Source organism: Xenopus laevis, chromosome 6L (assembly GCF_017654675.1).
Source record: "Xenopus laevis strain J_2021 chromosome 6L, Xenopus_laevis_v10.1, whole genome shotgun sequence".
NCBI lineage: Eukaryota > Metazoa > Chordata > Amphibia > Anura > Pipidae > Xenopus > Xenopus laevis.
The window spans coordinates 26,671,558-26,696,122 of record NC_054381.1 but is presented as its reverse complement, the minus strand read 5'-3'; the positions used below and the strand labels follow the sequence as shown (position 1 = coordinate 26,696,122).

The 24,565-nt window shown below is 40.9% G+C and overlaps 2 protein-coding genes across 4 annotated transcripts in view; one reads left to right on the top strand and one right to left on the bottom strand.

Annotated features, from left to right (window-relative positions):
* Window positions 1-555: 555 nt before the first annotated feature.
* Window positions 556-5,294, bottom strand: skida1.L (SKI/DACH domain containing 1 L homeolog). Of its 3 annotated transcripts, none has more exons than XM_018267282.2 (2): window positions 4,758-5,294; window positions 556-3,693 (listed from the first exon to the last, which is right to left on the bottom strand). In XM_018267282.2, exon 2 carries the CDS (start codon window positions 3,609-3,611, stop codon window positions 1,263-1,265), a length of 2,349 nt encoding a protein of 782 aa, XP_018122771.1. In that variant the 5' UTR covers window positions 3,612-3,693; window positions 4,758-5,294; the 3' UTR covers window positions 556-1,262. The 3 variants fall into 3 exon arrangements, with proteins under 3 accessions (XP_018122771.1, XP_018122772.1, XP_018122770.1); XM_018267283.2 differs by lacking the exon at window positions 4,758-5,294 and adding an exon at window positions 3,822-4,379; XM_018267281.2 differs by lacking the exon at window positions 4,758-5,294 and adding an exon at window positions 3,936-4,378.
* A 4,774-nt stretch (window positions 5,295-10,068) lies between these two features.
* Window positions 10,069-24,565, top strand: part of mllt10.L (MLLT10, histone lysine methyltransferase DOT1L cofactor L homeolog) — a 175,414-nt gene continuing 160,917 nt past the window's right edge. The window contains exon 1 of the mRNA XM_041565521.1: window positions 10,069-10,425. The gene's annotated coding sequence lies outside the window, so the exon portion shown is untranslated. The remainder of the gene's footprint in view (window positions 10,426-24,565) is intronic.

The window sequence follows — 24,565 nt, the reverse complement described above, 5'->3', positions numbered from 1 at the left end:
TCCTCATGTTTTTTTTCTTTAATTTAAAATGAAGATTGAAACATGCTTTTTTTTTCCAACAGTGCAACAAAAAAAAATTCATTTTTTTTTTTGTTTCCTTTGATTTACTGCTTTCATCACAACATTACACAAGAAAAGTATATATATATATATACCAAATAGGTCCCCCACAATTCGGAATCGGTATCTAAGTGCAAAATGCAGAGAGGTGTGTGTTTTTTTTTTATTATTATTTTTCTGATTGTCACGTGCAGTTTTATCCTGCTTTTTAATACAGGATTGTAGCAATATTCAAGTTTAGATCTAGAATGCAAGAAATTCAAGAAATTAGATCTAGAATGCAATTTTTTTTAATGTCAGGGCCTTAATGCCCGGAGTTCTACCTATATACACAGTGATTTCAATTCACTCTTGTTACTGTTCAACCCTGCTATGCTTTACCCTTTTCTTTATTTACTCAATCCCTGTTTTAGCCACACAGCAAGTTTTGTGAGTAAGAGAAACTACACACTGCCTGGATCCCATTATTAAGTGACAGGGTGAAAGACCTTTGGATAAGATATGTGTTTTTGTTTTTTAATCTCTCCACTTTTTCTGATTGTACATGTAAAAAGACAGCATATAACAAAAATACAATGACATTTATTTACTAGTTGGTGAGGCAGCATTTCAAGTGCCTGAGTAAGACTCAAATCCAGGCCCATTCCAGTCTATAGATAAAAAAAAAAAACAAGTAAGTGCAACTGCTGGTAGGGAGGGGTTAAACCCAATCTCACCCGAGTATTAATGCAAGGAACTGCCACATCTCATGAGGGTGCCCCAAACTGTGCAACCAATAATCAGTCAGACTTCCACTTTCCCAAATCTAGTGCAGCACTGCAATGGCTCATATTGGGGTATGTGTGTTTTATCCTTTATTTATCAGGGCATTTTTGCAAGTTGCAGAGGAAATGAGGTACCGGGTGCATTGAAACAAATGCCATTTCAGAGTGTTCCAACTTCTCAGGTTCAAATTGTAAGTCCCCCTTGCATTGAGTAGTCTGTGGAATGTAACCAAAAAAAACAGCTATCTCCAGATTGCAAAATGCAAATATTAATCCCATATTCCTTCTCGACGAGATGTCAGAAATCCAAAAAAAAAAAAAAATAATAATAATATAATAATAATTAAAAAAAAAGAACCACCAGGCAGATACAACCATCTGTTGTTGAAATAGAATAATAATATTAATTAAAGAAAGAAAAAAATATTCCCACATCCGTTAGGAGTGATATTTCCTGAATTTGTGACTAGGTGGGAGAGGTATAGCAGAACCACCCAATTGCCATTTCCAGATAGGATGGGCCTTGTTGGGTGGGCAAGAAGAATCCTTTGTGCTGTTCAAGGAATAGGCAGGGAGCAAATCCCCATCTTTGCCAATAATTAGCGATGGTGGACATGGGAAATTCGCCATGAAATTAAAGGGTCTCTTTAGGGTGGATGCTACATTGTTGGCTAACCTTTTACGCCTGTTGGTCACTGTAAAACGATCCAGTGTTCCTTCACAAAAGTCACTTTTCCCTTGGGGACGAGGGCTCCTGTCTGATTTGAGATTTGGCTTGCTGGGGGAAGGCTGCTGCTGCTGTAGGAGGCCTCGTTTCCCCAGCACCAGTGTCCTGTAATTCTTTCTGACTTTAGCACCAAATTTATAGTCTCCTTCCTCGGGTTTGGGGATAGCTAAAGTGCATGGAGGGAGCTGATTGGGAGAAGTGGTTTGTTGTTCAGTGCATTCACAGTCCTCCTTAGCTTTTAATAACCCCCCCTGTGATTTATTCTCACCCCCGTCGCTGTCAGTCTCGTCCTTAGCAACATTGCACTCGTACATTAGCTTATGCTGGCTCGCCCCGTACTCGTAGTCATTAGCGCTACTCTCCTCAGTTTTAATGCGCACGTTGTGCAGAAAGGGGAAATCAGTGCAAACGTCCCCCCTGTTCAGGCCCCTGGGAGTGTGAGACGCCGCCGGGGCGGTGGGGAAATCCGCTGAGAGTTGGGGACTTCTTTGCAGGGGGGTCGGAGCGGATGCAGAGTTTATTGAGCTGGGGGTATTGTTTTGCGCGCATTGTGTGACAGTTGATTGAAGGCACTGCTTTGCCTCTCTGTGGATTTTGTGTTGGGGAAAGTCATTGTTTTTCTTTGGGCTAGGTGTAACACAGTTAATGGTTAGGTCAGTTTTCCTGGAGTTAGAAGGGAAGCCTGAGACAGACACACAGGCCCTATCACTCTTTCTCTCTGCAAGACCAGAACACGCGAGCGACCCCCAGCCCTGCTGCTGCTGCTGACACCACTCTTCCTGGGATTCAGATTTAATTTCACATTGAGCTGTTTTGCTCTCCCCAAACCTGCTCGCAGCAGCACCGGGGCTCGGGGAGCGGGAGAAATGGTGATACAGGAGGTTAGACGGGGTCAGGGGTGATTTAGTGGTCGGGCTGGAGAAGCTGGTTCTGCGGAAGCGAATGCTTTCCACCGACACCTGGCTGGAGACAGAGCTGCTGTCCGAGTCCGAAGTGCTCTCCTCCTCCTCCTCTGAGCTGGGGTCGCTGGACTCCGACAAGCTGCCCTCCTCCTCCTCCTCTTCATCCTCCTCCTCCTCGTCAGAGGAGCCGGAGTTGCTGCTGCTGGAGAGGCTGGAGCCGAAGTCCGAATCGTTGGCAGCGAGTTCCGAGTAACAGCTGGAGTCAGAGTCGCTGCTGTCCGGCTGAAGGTTGCCCAAGTGCTGGCTGCAGAAGCCATGGATGAGGTGGATGCGCTCCAGGCACACCGGGGTCCCCTTGGATCTGTACGACTTGGGCAGGAGCAGAAGTTTCCTGGGGTCGGCCGACTGCCGTTTCCTCCTGTGCCTGTAAGTGGCGGCGGGGCAGGCGAGCTTGGGCTGGGCAATGGCGGAATGGTAGTAGTAGGCTGGGTGTTTGCTGCACACAACGCCCCTGAGATAGGGCAGGCTGGAGTGAAAGGCAGATACACAGTCTCCTGGGATGGGGGCAGTTTCATAGTTTAGAGGGCTTTTGCCAGGGATCCTGGCTATTTCGGGGTAGCTGTGGCCAGTGTATTTACTAAAAAAACGAGGTAGATCAGCCGCCGGTAGCAAGCCATGCTCAACGGCGGCGGCGCCGAATCCTTTTCTCTTTATTGGCTGCCGGGCTGCCGACTCATTCAATCCGAGCCAAAGTTTGTCCTCTTTCCAAAAGCTGCAGTAAGGGTCGGGGGATGGGGGCTCCTGTGTCAAGTCCTTTGTTGCCAGGGCCCTGCTCAGCCTCCTCCTTTTTGTCTTGAGGACCCTCTCAGTCTTGCACGAGGTGTACAGCGCTTCCACGTCCTCCCGGGAGATCAGAGTGCACTTGGCCGCGTGGAAAGCGATGGAGTTGATCGCCTTGAGTTTGCGCAGCTCCTCCACGTCGCACTGGTGCTTCTTCACTCGCAAGTGATCCATGCGCTTGTGCACCGTAGTCCTGGGGATATTCTTCAGCAGATCGGTGAAAACCTGAGACAGGGCGAACATCTGCTTCCCCTGAATGACCAGGTAGCCGAGCTTCACTCCATCCACCACTTCATAGCCCGACTCCAGGTCTCCCATTGCTCGGGTCAGACGATCCCCAACATGGGCAAGGCAAGGAAAAGCGCAAAGGCAGCCTCCTAGTCAGTCTCATGGCATCCTGCTAAAAAAAATAAACAGGGCTTGTTATTCCTCCTGTGTATATACTTATATGTATGTATATATACTGTGTGTGTATATAGAGATGGATAGATGTGTGCTGTAAGGATATGCAGCAGATCTGCGCTCTACCTGTACACGCTCACTAACTAGAAGAGCAGGGGGCAGGCAGCTGGGCGCCTGTGCGATTAAACGCTAGCAATAAAAATCCCATTGTTGGAGCGTTTGCCAGCGTGTTCCCAATACCTGTGTCCTTTTAAAGCCTCCTGTTCCATTTAGCGGCCCCCCGAATAATGGAATGTGCCCAGAGAGAGAGAGAGAGAGAGCCTGGAGCAGATGCTATTCCCGCCGCTGCTTTAACTCCAAATAAAATGACAGAGTGAAGTGAGCCCGTCCTCAGACACCTTCATCAATTAATTCCCCTAAAGCCAACGCTGATTGGACACTCCTGACAGGTGATGCAATAAAAATTGATATTCCACCCCTTACCAACCCCCCCCCCAAAAAAATCTCCGGTTAATTTGCATACTCCTATACTGCCACCTCCCCTCTAAAAGTAAATAATGCATTTACTATATAAATCTCTCCAGAAAACTATCCAAGATACGAGACATCCCCCAGACTTCTTGGAAAATGGGGGGGGGGGGTTTATTTATTTATTTTAGTTTAAGGTAGAACCACATTCTTTATAGGGGAATCTGCTCTTCACCTATTTGGAGTCTTATGTCTTCTATTCCCTATTCTATTCACTAACAATCTTATATCTGCAGAATATCCCATATATCTATAATCACATAGATATACAATGAGTGTATGTATATATATATATATATATATATATATATATATATATTATATATATATATATATATATATATATATATATATATATACATACACTCATTGTATACAATGAGTGTATGTATATATATATATATATATATATATATATATATATATATATATATATATATATATATATATATATATATGAGCTGTAAGGTAATTGCTATTGTGCTGCTATTTGCCTGTACCCCGCACACTGGAAGGACAAAGGAGAGGACTTACTGTTTCCCTTTCTCGATGATTTTCCTCTTTCAGTAAATTCTTTTATGCTGAAAAGCTCGCAGGCTGCACAACGTATAGGGCTGCACTTCCCCCGGTGCAACACATTGTGACATCACACACACACACACGGGAAGGGCACCAATGTGCACACTTGTGAAAATTAAAGAAGCCGGATTGGATAGGAAATAAAATAAGTGAGCGGCTCCTGTGCTTGGCCCCTACTACTCCAGTCTTCTGGCTCCAGCAATGATCAAAGGTGCATGTGTAGAGTTTGTCCTGGCGAGCTGGAGAGTTGTGCTCCTTCCTCTGAGCTCGCTCCTCGTTGCATTTAAGCCCCACTGTCTCGCCCTGTAATATTCTATCAGCCACACATTTCCACCCACCAAAGAAAAAAAAAAAAAAAACTCTAAAGGCACAGGGAAAAAAAACTTTCCTATCGTGTTATTTATTGTTTGGCAAGATCTGACGTGGAATTTTAATTAAAATGAAATCACTCCCCGAGATAATCACTAAGGAGATGGGGTTACAATGCACACAAGGTATCGTCTTCCCCCCCCCCCCCCCCACAGATATGGCCATTGCATGCGACAGTTCTGGGAGCAGTTTTTTTTTTTTTTTTTGTGGTTTGTTTAAGGAATAAAATAAATGCAGAATAATATTTTTTTTTAAAAACTAATTTTGTATGAGGCTGATTCTCCCACTAGAGAGCATTTTGAAGAATAAATAAATGATGCTTTTCATGTTTATGCTTGCACCTATCACGCACACTGCTCTGGACATTTTAGACTGGCAAATGTAATGAGCGCTGTGCCTTGATTGCATGGGCAGAGCAGATGCGCACTGACTGACTGTTAATATCACTGTACTCTCTCTCTCAGGCGTCTTCTGGCCTTTCCACTGTGACACTGTCCCATAATAGTGAGCAGAAAGCGAGCTTATTCTTTGATAAACACTCTGACATTGACCCATAACATTGAACTCAGAGCAAGCTTATTCTTTCCTATACACACTCTCGCACTGACCCATAACAGTGAGCATATAGCGAGTTTATTATTTTCTCTTCCAATCTGAAGCTGTCCATATCTAAACATTGGGCGAGCTTATTGCAACTGACTCATAACTGTGAGCTCAGAGCGAGCTTAATTGTTTTGTATTCACTCGGAAACTGAACTATACAATGAGCATAACTAACACTGCCCCATAACAGGGCGATCTTATTTTTTTTCCACTCTCGAATTGATCCATAATGGTGATCTTAGGGTGAGCTTATTCTTTTCTGCCCACTCTCGAATTGATCCATAATGGTGATCTTAGGGTGAGCTTATTCCTTTCTATCCACTCTCGAATTGATCCATAATGGTGATCTTAGAGTGAGCTTATTCTTTTCTGTCCAATCTCGAATTGATCCATAACGGTGATTTTAGGGTGAGCTTATTCTTTTCCATCCACTCTCAAACTGACCCATAACAATTCTACATAGGGTGTTATCTAATCTTAAAATGACCCATAATGGTGATTTCGCATGAGCTTATTCTTTTCTGCCCACTCTCGAATCGGTCCATAATGGTTATCTTTGGGTGAGCTTATTCCTTTCTATCCACTCTCGAATTGATCCATAATGGTGATCTTAGCGTGAGCTTATTCTTTTCTGTCCACTCTCGAATTGATCCATAATGGTGATCTTGGGATGAGCTTATTCTTTTCTGTCCACTCTCGAATCAATCCATAATGGGGATTTTAGGGTGAGCTTATTATTTTCTATCCACTCTCGAATTGATCCATAGTGGGAATCTTTGGGCTAGCTAATTCTTTTCTATCCACTCTCAAATTGATCCATAACGGTGATTTTAGGGTGATCTTATACTTTTCCATCCACTCTCAAACTGACCCATAACATTTCTACATAGGGTGTTATCTAATCCTAAACTGACCCATAACAATGATTACAGAACTAGCTTATTCATTGCTATCCATTCTGAAACCAACCTATAACTACACTATGAGCTGAAACCACTGACCTATATTTGTGAGCTCAGAGCAGTTTGGCCTTAATCGGTCTGCACTAAACCAACAGATACGCATAAGCCCAGCACAGACGTCCTCTGGCCCTTTAACTTAACTGTTAACTTTCCCACAAATCTAACCGAGCTTGGGGACATTAGAATAGTCATCACTGTACTGAGCAGGGCTGTAAAGTCTGCATTGTGACGTCCCTTGTCTGAGCCAAACTGACAGAGCACCAGCTTGTGCCCCTGCAATACATCCACTCCAATTCGTGTGCTGATGTGCCTGCTACTGTGTGTGTGTGTATATATACATATACATATACATATACATATATATATATATATATATATATATATATATATATATATATATATATATATATACATATATATATATATATATATATATATATATATATAAAACGTGTTGTGTGTTTATTGTCATTATTGCAACCGCTGCTTTAATTGTATTGGACGCATATTTTAATAATTAGAATAATAATGCAATGTGGAAATTGATTTTAATGAAATATATTTGTGAAGCTGCTGAGTGGAAATGATTTGAAATTATATAAAGGCAGTCACATGAACAAAGTGCCCTGCTGCTCTTCCCGAATAGAGAAAAACAGGCATTTCCATAGAGAGAGAGAATGCCTGCAGCCTGATAGGGGAAAGCTTTGGGAAGGGAATTTTCTAGGACCAATCTATAATCATTAGCCTTGGGGGTTATGGCGGCCCCCATTCAGGTGGCAGGTCCCACACTGCTTTTTTTTTTTCCTCTGGAATGTGCTGCATTTTGACTTTCTCCCTCTATTATAACCCGCACTTTATGTTGGTCTGAGAACTAGCAATTCTATTGTTCCCAGGGACTGCTCAGCGTTTTTGGGGTAATGTTTTACCAGACACATCAATCCGGCCCATCAGCCTACTCTTTCTATCAGGGTTCTATGGGAGTCACACTGGTGAGGGGGGTCGAACCCAGGAGAATTGGTAAAAGGGGGACTTTATGGTGGATTTGCAGCTACACAGATCAATACAGTGACCAACACTGACTCTACTGACTCTAGCACCCAGATCCTCAGAAAAGGGAGAGCAGACGGCGACCCTGAGTGAAGGGAAAACTGAATCATCATAGAACTAATCGCACCTCTACAATTAGCGAGGCCTACCTCTTTAATTAACCTTCTCCGTGCTGGAACAATGGATTCAGCACCCCCTTTTTTTTTATCCCCCACGTATAATATACTTTGCGATGTCACAATTAAATATAAAGTCTAACTCAAAAAAAGAAAAGACGTCTTGTTTTCCTATATTGTGAACTATATAGGGGTTTAAATAAATTCATCATTAGCCATGGGTCAGAAAAGAACAAAGTTAAATAAGAAAAGACACATTTCAATGAGAAAATCGACAATCGCACTAGGCAGCCCAGCGATTGTCTATAAGCGATACGATAAAGTCTTTATCCATTTCCCACAGACAGAGGATATAAAATCAAATATAAAATCATCCTCGCTGGATAGGACTCAGGATAGGGAAAAATAAGAGACCTAAAGAGAATGATCGTGTGGCTTATTGTGACTCACTTCATTCTCCTAGTTGGGATGGAAACACATTTGATTGTCAAAATACTTTAGGCAAATGCAAAATCTAAATGTAAATTGTTCTGTGGACAGACAAATAATTTGCACTGGGATCCTACACAAACAACATGGGAAGGGGGTGGGTGGGTGCCTGTCGCCTAAATTACCTGCGCGGTGATTGTTTTCTGAATTTAAGGAAACAGGCAGCCCCCCAGTGAGAGGTAAAACCCAAAAAAACTTTAAAAAAAAAAAAAGAAATCTCGTCCTTCTGGATTGTGCGAGCATCTGTGATGTCTGCACCCACGTACTGACAGTTTATAAGTCCCACTGTCATTTTCTGCTTTTAATACAACCCCCCCCCCCTTATGCATAAGGAGTGAAATGTAATGGGGATTTGTCAGCAGTTGCATTTAGCTGGGGTTGTGGACACAGACTGCGTGCCATGTTGTGTAATGACCCACGTTCACAATGCTGTGACCTTTTACCCTTTTTTTGCCCCCTGACCCATCCAGAATTCAATGCAGCCTTTCTAAATTTGCAAATCCTTGAATGTGAAAGGGTTTTGGGGGGGTTTTGTCCTGAAGTGTGCAATTTAAAAAACAAAACAAAAAAAAACAAGACAATGGGAGCAGCAGCAGTGGTTCTAGTAAATAAAAACAGAGGCGCCCCCCCCCCTACATGCAGGTATATGGACTGATCCCTACCGCAAGCAGCAGAACTTGAGGGCAGCGAGCGAGCAGGGCTGAACGATTCACAGGAGCCTGAGGGGGAACCCCCTTAAAGAGCCACTACAATCTAAACCATGGGAGGCTCAGGCCAAGAATGATGGAGCAGTGGCAGATAATAGAGGGGAGGGGGGTTGGCTCTGACCTGCAGCTACAGGCGTATTCCCTTATCTGTAATGGTATCACCTAGTCTAAAGGACGCCGTAATTATTCTACTGATAAGACAATACCTTCTTTTGTGTCCTAAATAAATAAATTATGTTTGCGGCCAAATAATCTTTTAATTCCCATTAAACGTTGTCAACAGACACTTTTGCGTGGCCCCCCAAAAAATGCTTCCATTCCATCTACATGGGATATTTGGCTGAAAATAATAACAGAATTAGAGCACGTTATATAAATATGTAATAATTTGGAGGTTAGGGGGAGGGGCGGTCGAATCCTGAAATCTCTCTATACTTGTTGCATTGGCGCAACACAAACACCGGAATTTATTCTATTTCCCCCACTGCGACTTTGTAGCACGCAGCGTGCGACTTGTTTCCCATTCGCTAGATAATTAAAGAAATAATATTCGCCGCCGTCCTTGGACGTTTCTTTTTTCCCTTTGCATCGGTGAGAGGGGTCGGTTGTCGAGTTTATTTCATAAACAGGCACAAGAGAAATGTAAATATCACGCGCATTTTTTCAAGTGGAAATTAAATTCAAACGCTGAAACAAGACAGCGAGTGTAACAATGTTTCTGATAATATTTTCTCGATACACAGTGGCAGACACATTCTCCCTTTTTTATTTTGTTTACCTAAATAAGGTTTTTTTTTTTCTGGTAAGAAACCTGAAACTCAGCTATTCCCTGTAGCCCAGCACTGTAATTCTCTTTCAGCAGTCACACACAGAGGGATAAAAGAGGCGAATTCCTTAATGAATGCTATTTCTTAATTGTACCATCCCATCTAACGCGCACAAACTGCATTTTTGTCGCTGTGGAACAAAGGGGATATTTTTAGGCGCAGTGATAACTGTAAATGATAATAAAAAAAAAAAAGAAATATTGTGTTGGTTCCATAGATTGGGGGAATAAAGGAACAGGCCTCCTTCTTTTGAAAGTTCAGACCTCCAGTGTTGTCCCTCTCCCTCTCTGGGTGGACTTGGAGGTCCTAAACGTGACTGATTCACAAGGCGGGGGGCTCCATCTTGCAGCAACGTGCCCAGCAACTTAATCCCATCCTGAGTAGGGAATGTAGCGATTAATAAATGGGATGTGCAGTGCAGCGCAATCCGTAGGCTTGGGGCAGCCTGGATCCGCTTCCTGCTGGATGGAAAGCTTTGGATCTTGGATAAAACACAAGGAAAGGTAAGGGGAAATCCATGGGTGCTTCTGTTGCGCACAATGAGAGAACAAAGGCAGGCAACCGACTCCTAGATAACTTTCTTTTAACGCTCAGGTTTAGCCCCTGCTTTTCCCCCTTTGTTTTCTTTTTTTTTTTTGCCATCGCTTGCGCGCGGCACGGTTGCGCGTTTTGTTTGTTTGTGTTTTTGCGCACGTGGGCTAAATGAAGGTGCGGAAAGACTGTTATTTATATTATACAGCAGCAATTCTCTCGGCCCGGCAGCAGGAGCCTTATTGGTGATTGCACACGCAGAGATGCCGGCGTTACCCAGCCCAACAGAGCGCAAAGTTGGAATAAAGTCAAGGCGCTGGAAGCTGCGCGCGTTACAAGGAGTGCGAATGAGTTTGCTTTTGGTTTGAAGCCGCGGACAAATGGATGAGCTTGTTGGTAGATGTGTGGGAGTAAATAGGAGAAGGCGATGAACAAAGAGGCAACTGGGAGGGCTAGCATGGGCCGGTGGCTAAAGGACAGAGAAGTAGGAGCGAAGGCCGGTTAGTTCATGGGAACCATGAGGCTCACGTATCCCAAAGAAGCATGGCCGGCCTGTCCCACGCAGTATTCACTTCAAACACTGCCGGGTTGCTGCTCCGGATCTCCAACCACTAAACACCCTTAACCCTTTGTGTGCAGAGCAGCACCTCACTCTTTAAAAAAAAAAATATATTAAACCTGTTAAAGGGATGATGTGCTTTGCACTTCTCGCACCCACTCTTTCTAAATGTGCCCTATAAACGCCCACCTCAGTGAAATTATAACAGCTGCAAGATACATCAACATTAAGGAAAATTAAGGAATTTTATCTGAACTGTTTTATATGGACTTTATCCAGTCTTCCCTTACATCTCACCAACTTATTTACGAAAGCAAACCCACCATGTTGCACTCCTTGTTTTCTCCTAGTCTCTTTTCTTTATATACTATAATCTCTTATTCAACCTATGTAGTCTCTTTGTTCTCATATAAAAAGGGAATGACCATGAAATAAGCCAAATGTTTTGAAGCAGGAGGGCCCACTGAAACCTGGACCCACCGGGAGTTTTCCTGGTATCCCTGTGGGCCAGTCCAACACTGTATAGTCTGCACATTACCAGCTCCGGACTGAGAATTAAAAAGTAGGCCCTGGCATTTCAGGTATATAGAGGCCCAATCAGCCTGCACCAGCCCACTAAATACTGACTTTCTATGGCACCTTATAGCAGCCCCTCTGGCATTTGCCAGAACCCACAGATTGCCAGTCTGGGCCTGTACATTACATAAAAGTGGGATAATGCAACACTATAAAACATGATGGTAATACATAATATAATATCCAAATGCAATACTACATACAGTACTACATCTCTCACCCCTTAATTCTGATCTTGCCCACTCCCACATCTTATTCCCTTCCCCTTAGATTGTAAGCTGTTTTGCACAGGACCTTCCTCACCGTTTGTACCGGCATTGGTTGTGATGTATGTAACTCCATATGTTCTATGTATGTAATTCACGTTATTTAGTTGTATAAACAAATTTAATTTACAGTGCTGCGTAAAGTATAGTTGGGGCTATATATAAATACATGGTAATAATAATAATAAAAGCACTTTTCCACTTCCGTGTTCAAAGAAAGCAGATAAATGCTCCACAAGCTGCCCTCTGATTGCTATTGGTACATTCCAGGGTGGTAAGTACTTAATATAATGTACATTTCACAATTATTATAGTTTATCCCCTGCTCTGGATACTTTATTACAGTATCACCTAATCACTGGCTAATGACCAGTTTGCCAAGTAGCAATTTTAAAAGAAAAGGTACATTCTAAGCTTCTTGCTTGCACTCCCCGAGTCTGTCGCTGTATTATATGCTTTCAAATATATGTCTGCTGAATTCAAATATATTCAAAATCTGTGCTGAATGAGTCACATCTTTTGTGAAAGCAAATATATATTCATGTTTCTGGCCACAGACTGTCCTGTCAAATTGAAAACCTTTAATAGGAGACACATGTAAGGACAATTTTTAGAATATCTTTTAGGGATATATATACTGAAATCGCTCCAGAATCAATATGAAAATATTCTGTGGTTGCTCTAAAAATCAACTTCTGCACATTTCAGCTGGACTGACATTAGGATACAATGTGGAGCCCTTAAATAACTCACAAGAACAAATTGCAGAGCCCTTAACTCTCGTGAAACCTGTAAAGTCTAGGGATTGCTGTAGCAACTATACATTTGGCTGGATTTTTTTTTTCACTCCTCATTTCTGGCAAGGAAGGTGTTAAGAGCAATGAGGATGCTACCTTCCTGCTTACAGCCTGACACATGTATATGTTTTATAATCCCCTTGTTTGTAGTATTGCCAAGAGCTGCGGCCAGGACAGGAGGGGGAATCTGTGGGGCTGGGTTAGGGGAGGAGGCGGGCTGATGACATTAGTTTAATACATAGTTATCAAGGTCCACAGACCCAAAATAGCATATTGTTATATTCGCTGTGCTTAAGTGCCAATTTTACTTGCTGAAATTAAATGGCTACTTCTGTGCTCAGTGGTGAACTGGCATTAATGTTTAGTGAACGACTTTACAGATGCTGTAAATATGTGTGTGTTTGTATGTGGGCTTCTCTGGGTTTCTTTCAGTTGTTGCTTTAAAAGCATGACAATTTTTTTTTTTACAACAGACACACAAGCGAGAGCCTTGTCTTGGCTTTACACTTTAGACTGAAAGCTTGGCTTAAGGCTGGCCTTTATTTCTGTCACTCCCAAACCTCATCAGCGAAGCATTACATTAAGGTGCCGCTTGATTATAGCGACACATGAATCATTTTTAAAGGGAAAGCATTACCCTTAGGCAAGGCAGCATTGGTGGGTTTTACTGAATTGCTCTGAGACAATCTGTGGCCCTTGAAACACACTACATATATAGTAAATATAACAGGGGAAATTCAGGTGATGTTTTCTTTTGTACAGGGCCTAAAAAAAATAGTTTGCCCTACTTTTAAGCTTTACAGTAAAAGAGCACGGTTGACAAAACATTTAGCACAGTGCTCCATGATGCATTGGATATTCAGTGGGGATGTCCGTGCATTTTAAATTCGTAGCCCCACGACTTCATATACAATCTTCATGGTTCAAGCTCGGATCACTGGGAAAAAGTGGCCTCAGTCCACCTCTTACTGATGCGGATGACAAATACACATATAATACACAAAAGCCATGAATATCTTGTAAATTACCGTATATCCTTATAAACGGTGAGAAGTGATGTCTTCAGTTATAAACGGTGAGTAGTGATGTCATTTTTGTCATATGACTCACTAAAACTTGTGTATTATACTAAATAAAGTATCCCTTGTTGGAAAATATGAGGATATTAGAAGTGAATTATAATATCCTTATATTTTACAAGGGGTACTTTATTCACTATATATACCATATAATAGCAAACAGGGAACTTGCCATAGACAGTCTCTGTTTACTGGGCTGATGGTTTGGGCCTCGTGTACTTGAAATGCCAAGGTCTGTTTGAATTCCAGTCCGGGCCTGGACACATGGTACAAGCAAACAAGTAATTAATCCTCTATACTCACCCACGGCAATATATGAAAGAGTCTTAGGACAATGACACAACCAGTGCTTTTCAGTAGGCATTCTCCAGCCAGCTGAAAAGCACAGAGACCCATTGACATTAAGGCTAATGGCAGCAGTTCAGGACTTAAAATAGGTCCTGGAATTTCAGGACAGAGGCCCAACAGCCCACACAGAGGCTTAAACAGTTCATCTGACTGTCTTTGGCAACAGCCCCTCAGGCATTTGCCAGATCCCACAGACTGCCAGTCCATGCCAGGCTGGGCTGTTTCTTGGCCTGCATTTAAGTATAATCCTCTCCCCCATATATGCTCTCTTGTGTATCTGCACTCCCAGCCAGCTGTGAGCCGAGGGGATGTTACTGGGCCCGTGCTTATATGCAAACCTAGTATGGCATAAGACTAAGGGAGAACACTAAGAAGAAAGGCGTGATTGCTTTTTGAGCCAAAAATGCTCTGGAAATTGTTATTGGGCTGTATAAATCATTCATATCTGCTGTTCCGCACTTACTGTATAAGTCAATAGGAGACACAAGAGGTGGTCACAGGCCCTTTTGAGCTGGCTGAAATACGCTTCATTAAAGGGGTTGTGCCCCTTTAAATTAACTTTTTGTATGATGTAGAGAGTGACATTCTGAGAAAATTTGCAACTGGTTTACAGTTTTTTTTTTATTTCTAGTTTTTGAGTTATTTAGCTTTTTGTTCAGCAGCTCTCCAGTTCGCAATTTCAGCAATCTGGTAGCTAGGGTCCAAATTATCCTAGCAACCATGGATTGTTTGCGAATAAGAGATTGAAATATAAATAGGAGATGGCCTGAATAGAAAGATGAGTAATAAAAAGTAGCAAAAACTATAAATGTGTAGCCTAACAGAGAAATAATTCAAAAACTATAAAAAAGAAAAAATGAAGGCCAAATGAAAAGTTGCTTAGAATTAACATATTAAAAGTAACTGTTTTTGGCATTTTCCTGCCAGTGGAGAAACCACCAATGCTTTCTTCCAACCCGTATGTGTGTCAGTTACTCCTTAAACAGGGTGGAGTTCATCCGGGAAATGCTCACCTATACATTTTCAAGGCCAAAAACCCCTGTGCCATTAGACTTACGGTTAATGGTAAATGGGGCATTTGATATTTGGAAATCTTCCCATGGGAAACTTTGCTGTGGCAAAATGTGAGAAAATATTCAATGTATGTAGTGCTAAGTGCAATGAGGTATTTTTATTTGCACTCACCTGTATAAACAGCTATTGTTGGTTCTACGTACCGCAGTATATGTTCTTCTGGCCTACTGTATCAGTTATCCCTGAGCTTGCCAGTCTTACAGTCAGTTATATAAATACCTGCATATATAAAATGGCAATACCTATGTAAGACATATACAGTATGTAAAGATCCAATCTCAATCAAAAGATACATAATAAATACTAATAAAGACTAAATAGATTGTTTATGGACAACACTACAGACACAACCTGATCGGGGATTAAATTGGACCCTTGACATATGCAGAAACCAATCACTGCTGTAAAGCATGGGTTTGAAATCTCTAGTTCTGAATCAGTGGAAATGGGGCTGCTGCAAGACACTATTCACTTTCTATTGGGCCTGTGGGGGAGCTGTTTGGGCCTCTGTGTACTTAAAATGCGAGGGCCTATTTTGAATCCCAGTCAGACTTAGTGCCAGATTCAGTTCCGTGAGAAAAAGGTGGATGAGATTTAATTTGAGATTCTGAATTCAATTCAGAAAACGTATCTCACTTTTTATCACATGAAAACGCTAATGAAGTCTATGGGAAAAAAAATGGAACTGAATTTGAGGAAAAGTTTTTTTTTTTTCCCTCGAATTGAATCCCGTCCATGACTTTGTGATAAACCATGAGCTAATGGTGTTATCTGTTATCCACTATTTAACCTGTGCCATATAGCCTTTTTTTCAATTTCCGCCATTGCTACACAGCACCTTGTTTATATAAACTATAGTTTCTGAAGCAAACACATCAGTTTTACCAGCGCAGGGCAACACTACATTATATTCATTACTTTAAAACACTTTCATTTTAAAGGGATACTGTCATGGGAAAACATGTTTTTTTTCAAAACACATCAGTTAATAGTGCTGCTCCAGCAGAATTCTGCACTAAAATCCAATTCTTTAAAAGAGCAAACAGATTTTTTTATATTACATTTTGAAATCTGACATGGGGCTAGACATATTGTCAGTTTCCCAGCTGCCCAAAGTCATGTGACGTGTGCTCTGATAAACTTCAGTCACTCTTTACTGCTGTACTGCAAGTTGGAGTGATATCAATGGCAAGTTAACCAGATAGCAGCTCCCTAACACAAGATAACAGCTCCCTGGTAGATCTAAGAACAACACTCAATAGTAAAAGCCAAGTCCCACAGAGGCTGATTCAGTTACAAGTAGGAAAAATAACAGCCTGCCAGAAAGTAGTTCCATCCTAAAGTGCAGGCACAAGTCACATGACTCTCCTGACAAGTCTCCCTAGGCCCCTGTAAGGATCCAATTGTTGGCCCTCTTGCCTGGTTACTTCACTAACCAAGCAGATTTGACAGTGTATTCATTCCATTGCCAACAGAGGGAACTGAGTCTGGGCATTTTCATTGCAAGTTTCTGGTGGCAGTCAAACCTGGCATTTAATACTACAGGCTTTAAGGTTGTCTACGGGGATGATATAAGTTTGGACAGAATATTATAAAATAATGATGCCATCCATATATATATATATACACACACACCAATATGGGACTTAACCTCCAAATGCAACCAAATAATGATGCCATCCATCGTGCAGTCTAGGGGTAATATCATACCTCCCAACATTTTGGAAGTAACAAGGAGGGACAAAAGAAGTTTTCGCACGTAGAGAAACTTTGTTTCTTTTTCTGACTGTTCAGTGCAGAGAAAATAGGGACTTTCCAGTACAAATGAGGGACTGCAGGTTGAGCTTTCAAAAGAGGGACTGTCCCTCCGAAAAAGGGACAGTTGGGAGGTACGGCTATATAAATCTCTTGAAAGGCTGCATAACTGTTTGGCACTTGCTAACGGTGGACACCATTTTAACACTGTCCACTTACCTTTGCCTATGTACTAATGAAAGTAGACATTGCCACCCATTTTTACATGATTGTGAAAGGAAGGAATATCAGCACTGCAGCATCTACTGTAAATACATATTTTCTTTTTGGATCAACTGATTGGGATCCAGTGGTCTGTCAAACTGCCTCCAGAGGATTCCCCTCATGAATAAAATTGATCACACAGCATTGCATAGCCAGTTTTCCTTATCACATTGCTCTGTAAACAGCTACATTGCCATAGTAAATCCTAGGACAGGCTGGACAACCTAATTTGGCAATTCAAGTGATGGACAAAATCATACTGATTTGATCATTAGGTGCCCAGTTTAAAAATGTTGGCCATAAAAGGGGTCCATGCAGGCGTATTTAGAGAAGACTGCATCACCTGCCTAATGCAGTCCTCAGCCAACGATTTTTCCAGCCTCCCTGCTTGATATCTGACCGACCCTTGATTAGATCAGGGAGGCTATTTTCTGGACCCATACAAGGGCTAATGAGCTGTCACCATGTCAGGAGAAGACGAGCTGGCAGCCAGTATCAGAGGTATGACAAAAACCTTCACATATGTTTAGGTTCTAGAAGGAAACATGGGAGGGTGGCATAGACAACATTAAAGCTTAACAGAGAAGGTGCATGTCTGCAACAGTCTGTAAAAAGAAACATAGGATGAGAATCAAAAAAAAAAAACAGGGGGCTGATTCCGCGTTGTGTTAGCCTTACAGTTGAAAGGAATGGTTCAGTATGAATAAAAACTGGGTAAATAGGCTGTGCAAAATAAAAATGTTTCTGATATAGTTAGTTAGCCAAAAATGTAATGTATAAAGGCTTGAGTGACTGGATGTCTAACAGAACAGAACACTACTTCCTTGCTTTGCGGCTCTCTTGGTTTCCACTGATTGGTTATCAGACAGTAACCAATCAGTGACTTGAGGGGGGGCACATGAGTCATAACTGTTGCTTTTGAATCTGAGCTGAATGCCAAGGATCAATTGCAAACTCACTGAACATTTATGTCCCATGTGGCCCCCCTTCATGTCACTGACTAACTCAGAGTTAGAGAGCTGAAAAACAGGAAGTAGTGTTCTGTTATGTGAGACAGCCAGTCACTCCAGCCTTTATACATTACATTTTTGGCTAACTAACTATATACCACATTTTTTATTTTGAAAATACTATCTATTTACCCAGTTTTTACTTTTACACTGAACTTTTCCTTTAACTACCCAGCTACAGACACATCCTAGAGTTAATATTATCAGAAGCTAATTAACTTGTCTGAATAACTATGGAGTGTGGGAGCAAATCAAAGCGCTCAGACTGATCAGAATCAAACGTAGGACCGTAGCACTGCAAAGCAGCAATGCTCACAGCGGGAATGCCCAATAGGTAGATCAGGATTCACCAGCAGATCTTCTGCTGCCATTGGAAGCTTGATGTGGTCCTCTCTCAATGAGTCTACACAGATCAGATTAGTGCAATTTGGCCCTACACATAAGCATCTTGCTTGCTTGGCACCTCGATAATCTGTTAATGTATGGCCAGCTTTAGGGTAGGACTCCACGGACAATTTTGGAGTGATCCGACGCGCTGCGCAAAAACATAGGCGTCAAGTCGGATGCAACGGAAATAAGGTGAGTATACAAATGTGGGATGGTGTTGCAGCGGTGATCCAATGCAACACGACTGTAGGATCCAGACGCAGCATGCAGTCGTGTCGCATCTGATCAATGCTGCGACACCATCTGGCAATGCATTCACTTACCTTATTTCTGTCGCATCCGATCTGACGCCTGCGTTTTTGCGCAGTGCTGCGGATCGCTCCTTAGACTACCATCCTTTTTGCTTCTAATAATGCAGATTTCTCAGCATTTCCTTGAAAATTTGCCAGAACCCTTCCAAAGATGTAGTGGTGGTAAATCATGATGGCACAGCATCACTAAAAGTAGACTTCTTATTTGTAAAGTGTGCGTACCACTGAGCTAAGAAAAAAAAAAAATTAAGGCGAAAATTTGGTGTAATGAAATATAATTTTTTCCACTGAAACATTTAACAGCTGTTAAACAGTTAAATGAACAGTAACATCAAAAAATGAAAGTGTTATAAAGTAATAAAAATATAATGTGGTGTTGTCCTGCACTTGTAAAACTGTTGTGTTTGCTTTGCTGTGTAGCAATGGGGGCAGCCATTCAAAGAAGAAAAGGCTCAGGTTACACAGCAGATAAGCTCTGTAGAATATAATGGTGTTATCTGTTATCTACTATTTAGCCTGTGCCATATAGCTTTTTTTCAATTTCCGCCATTGCTACACAGCAGCTTGTTTATACAGTATAAACTATAGTAGTGTTTCTGAAGCAAACACATCAGTTTTACCAGTGCAGGGTAACTGTACACTATGGGGCCGATTCACTAACTTCGAGTGAAGGATTCGAAGTAAAAAAAACTTCGAATTTCGAAGTGTTTTTTGGGCTACTTCGACCATCGAATGGGGTACTTCGACTACGACTTCTAATAGAAGGATTCAAACTAAAAATCGTTCGACTATTCGACCATTCGATAGTCGAAGTACTGTCTCTTTAAGAAAAAACTTCGACCCCCTAGTTCGCCATCTAAAAGCTACCGAACTCAATGTTAGCTTATGGGGAAGGTCCCCATAGGCTTTCCTACGTTTTTTTGATCGAAGGATATTCCTTTGATCGTTGGATTTAAATCCTTCGAATCGTCCGATTCGAAGGATTTAATCGTTAGATCGAAGGAATAATCCTTCGATCGTTCGATTGAACTATTTGCGCTAAAATAATTCGACTTCGATATTCGAAGTTGAAGGATTTTAATTCCCAGTCGAATATTGAGGGTTAATTAACCCTCGATATTCTACCCGGTGAATCGGTGAATCGGCCCCTAAATTTTCATTACTTTAAAACACTTTTGGTATTACTGTTCCTTTACTAACAGGTATGCCAGTGGATCTGTCATATATATCTGTTAAGGCTGTGGGTTTGCCCAGACCAGCGTCACTCCTGTGACCTCAGTAAGCAGTGTGGAAATTGATATGTTGTTTCTAAGGGACTGATAACCAGGGTGGCCCTCAACAGTAGCTGCCATTCTTTATCAAGCTCAAGAAGCTAAACGACTTTGGTAGCATTTAAAAAAATAGAAAATAAAAAATGTATTCAGGATGCTCTGGGCTGAAGAAAACATTTTAACACACGCTTCCGTTACCTGTACTGTTTGATATTTTAGTTATGGATATGGTTTCCATGCACCTTAAATTATTGGGATGCCCTAACCTTTTTGTGTTCTTTTAAAGATCTTAACCCAAACTATACATCGATGTAAACCCACTTGGCAGTGTACAATCATTTCTCTTTTTAGTGGTTTTTGAGATATTAACAGGTTTAGACAGCTAATACCAGACTTTCCACTCAACAGCTCTCTTAGAATGTCAAAATGTCAGTGAGCATGTGATTAACCGACTACGCACTGTGACTTTCAAAACCGTGCTTATGAGACAAAAGCCTGATATTCGCAGTCTAAAACTGCAAATATCACAGACGTTACTCCAGAAAGAAATTAATGTGCTAAGAAGAGCACTTTGCGTAAGATTAAATAAGTTTAATTTTTTTTGGAGTTTAGATCCCTTTTAACACAGATGGAGGTACTGAAGGTGTGTTTTTCCAAATAAATATCAGTCAATAGACTGTGGGAGTGGAGGCAGTGCTGTAAAGTATTTAGCTATGTTTTGTCATGCATAAGTAACAGCAAAATACTACATGGATATGGGATTGGTTATCAGGAAACCTGTTATCCAGAAAGCTCAGAGTTAAGGAGACTCCATTTTAATCAAACAATTAAATTTTTTTTAATTATTTCTTTTTTTTTTCTGCACCTTGTATTTGATCCCAACTAAGATATGATTAATCCTTATTGGAGGCAAAACAATCCTATTGGGTTTATTTAATTTAAGTTATGTTTTAGAATACTTAAAAGTATGGAGATTCAAATAACAGAAAGACTCCTTATCTAGAATACCACAGGCCTTTATGTGTATTTTTTTTTTTTTTTTTTTTTTAGTTTATGAGCAATGTCATAAAGATGAGATGCTTGAAAGTCAGGTATGGCTTTATCATCGTCACCATTTATTTTAACTTACAAGCAGTAGAGGCCTAGGCCCTTTGGGGGCAACAGGAAATATTTAAACATTTTCATTACATTTATAGTTCTATCGCCCTCTACACATGGTGCTTTATCTGTGAATTTTTGGGCCAAAATAGTCAGGTGATCTATTTCTCACATAAGCATCTCAGGTGTAATTGGGCATGTCATGTGGGTACCATATTTGTTTGTGTTACGGATTTCGATCTCAGGTAGTGCTGATGTCTCTGATCTTAAACGGGTGGTTCACCTTTAAGTAAACATTTAGTATGTCATAGAATGGCCAATTCCAAGCAATTTTTCCATTGGTTTTCATTGTTTATTTTTTTTAGTTTTATAATAAATATATAATAACTTTTGACTCTTTCCCACTTTCAAATGGGCGTCTCTGACCCCATCTAAAAAACAAATACTCTGTAAGGCTACACATTTATTGTTATAGCTAATTTATATTTCTCATCTTTCTAGTGAGGTCCTCTCCTATTCATATTCATGTCTCTTATTCAAAGCAATGCATGGTTGCTAGGGTAAGTTGGACCCTAGCTACTAGATTGTCTCAGAATATCACTCTCTACATCATACTAGAGTTAACGCAAAGGTGAACATCCCCTTTAAGAGCAAATTATAAACATACCCTTGAATTTAGAAGCTGCTGTTGGTTTTCAACATAATAATAATAAACTGCCTGTCAAAAATATATACATTTTAAATATAACTGTATTTTTTTTTATTTTTTAAAGGGATACTGACATATTTTAACTTATACTAACCCCAACGTCATTTTAAAGACAAACCACAATTACACAACCATTCATTGATATGCATAAGAGACTGGATTATGAACAGGAGAATCCCTGAATAGAAAAGTGAGTAGTAGAAAGGAACAGTTACGTACATTTTTTGGAAGTTGGGTTGTCGGACCATTCCCTATATGTGAGCTGAAACATAACTTGCACCAGTGGCTCAGTAGCACTTCTGCCTTGTAGCACTGGAGCCCTGAATCAATTCCGGTTTCGATACTGCAAGAAGTTTGTATGTTCTCCCCAATGTCTGCGTGGGCTTCCTCCCACACTCCAAAAACATACAGGCAGGTTAATTGACTCCAGATTAAACTGACCCTTCTCTGTGTGAATGTGATAGGGACCTTAGACTATAAGCTCCACTGGAGCATACACTGATGTGAATGTTACGTAATCACTGCAAAGAGCTGTTCAAATGTGTCAGGAAATTAAAAATAAAGTAAAATACTATGAGTAGGGGCCGGAATTTCTTATAGAAGTGCCTCTGAAAATACTGTTATAGACAAATTAAAAAAATAACTGTCATCCCGAGCAGATATGATAAGTTAAAGCATGTCAGTTCCCCTTTAATACACTGGTGATATTTCAGATGTCACTTTGGCGGTCAGGGGATGCTTCTTGCTTGAGGCTGTAGTTCAGCAACCTGGGACGTTTCTAATAGTCTCAGTATTATCCTGCGACTTGAGGCCAATGTTATTAATAGAGAAAGAAAAATAGTCAAAGCAGTACTGAGATCATGTGCTTCGTGGTCATGATTAGAACACAGAAGATTGTGATAGAATGGAAGAAATCATGGGATCTTACTAAAATATTTAGTACAGCTGTTACTGGGGGATCTACAATCGCACTTCAAAAAGATTGCCCATCAGCCCTGCACCAGTGGAGCTTACAATCTAAAGTCCCTGTCACATTCACACACATTACGGTCAATCGTATCAATAGCCAATGAACCTCCGCAGTTCTGGGATGCTATTGAGACAAGAGCAAGGACTCAGGATGAAAAACATGTACAGTGAAATCCTTGGACATTGTTAGCATCTATAACAACTTACTGGCCATTAGGTTTCTGGTCTCTTTTTGTAGAGAGATTTTGATTCAGTTACAGAATTGTTCTTTCTGTTTAAGACAAACCTGCTGCCTGTTCTTAAAGAGATACTGACACCAGAAATGAAATTTTTTTCTTACATCTCTCATGATATTGACTTTGAAAGCAATTTATAACTTTGCCATAAAGTGTTTGTCTGATGCTTTTACATTACCTGTCTGATGCCCTATGTTCCTGTATGAGGGGGCTGCCATATTACTGCAGCAGGAGTCTGTTAGCATTAGAAAATTTAAAGGACCAGTAACATCAACATTTTAAAAAAAAACAAAACATTAGTATACATAGAAAAAACACCAAGACAAATTAAACTTTAAAATTGCAAAGTCTTTATTAAGAAATAACTTACCAAAACAGCGCCTCCACTCTTCGGATAAGGCGACAATCCATCGTGCAGTGCTCAATTTTTCCTTACTGGCTATCTTCTATAAGGAAGGCAGGGAGGAGAAATTGTGTGCTGCACGATGGATCGCCCAATCGCTTTCTGAAGAGAAGCGCAAGCAGAGTTTTGGTAAGTTATTTCTTAATAAAGACTGGGGGGCACATTTACTAAGGGTCAAATATCGAGGGTTAATACCGGAATTTCGGTAAGTTATTTCTTAATTAAGACTCTGCGATTTAAAAGTTTCATTTGTCTTCGTCTTTTTTTTTTTTTTTGTTCTAATAATCTATACTAACAATTTTTTTTTTAAATTCTGTTATGTCCTTAAACTGACATGCTGAGATGGGACAGTCAGGTTGGCAAAAAAAAAACAGTCAGGTTTAGGCACTTCAACTAACAATTACTTACAAAAACAAACCTCCCCCTTTAAAAAATGATCCACATGACCTATAGGTAACTTTTAATGCACTTTCATATTTTAAAAAAGTTGTTTTTTAGGGGCAAATTTACTTATAGTCGAATATCGGGGGTTAATTAACCCTCAATATTCGACGGTCGAAGTTAAATCCTTCGACTTCGAATATCGAAGTTGCAGTATTTAGCGCTATTCGTTCCATCGAACGATTAAATCCTTTGAATTGTTCGATTCAAAGGATTTTAATCCATCAATCGAATGATTTTTGTTCGACCAAAAAAAGATAGCTAAGCCTATGGGGACCTTCCCCATAGGCTGACATTGACTTCGGTAGCTTTTAGGGGGGGGTCAATTTTTTTAAAGAAACAGTACTTCGACTATCGAATGGTCGAACGTTTTTTAGTTCGAATCGTTTGATTCAAAGTCAAAGGTGGAAGTAGACCATTCGATGGTCAAAGTAGCCAAAAAAAAACATTCGAAATTGAAGTTTTTTTTCCTCTATTCCTTCACTTAAGCTAAGTAAATGGGCCCCTTAGTGTCAGTATCACTTTAAGACAACTTACCACACACACCCCCCCCCCTCCC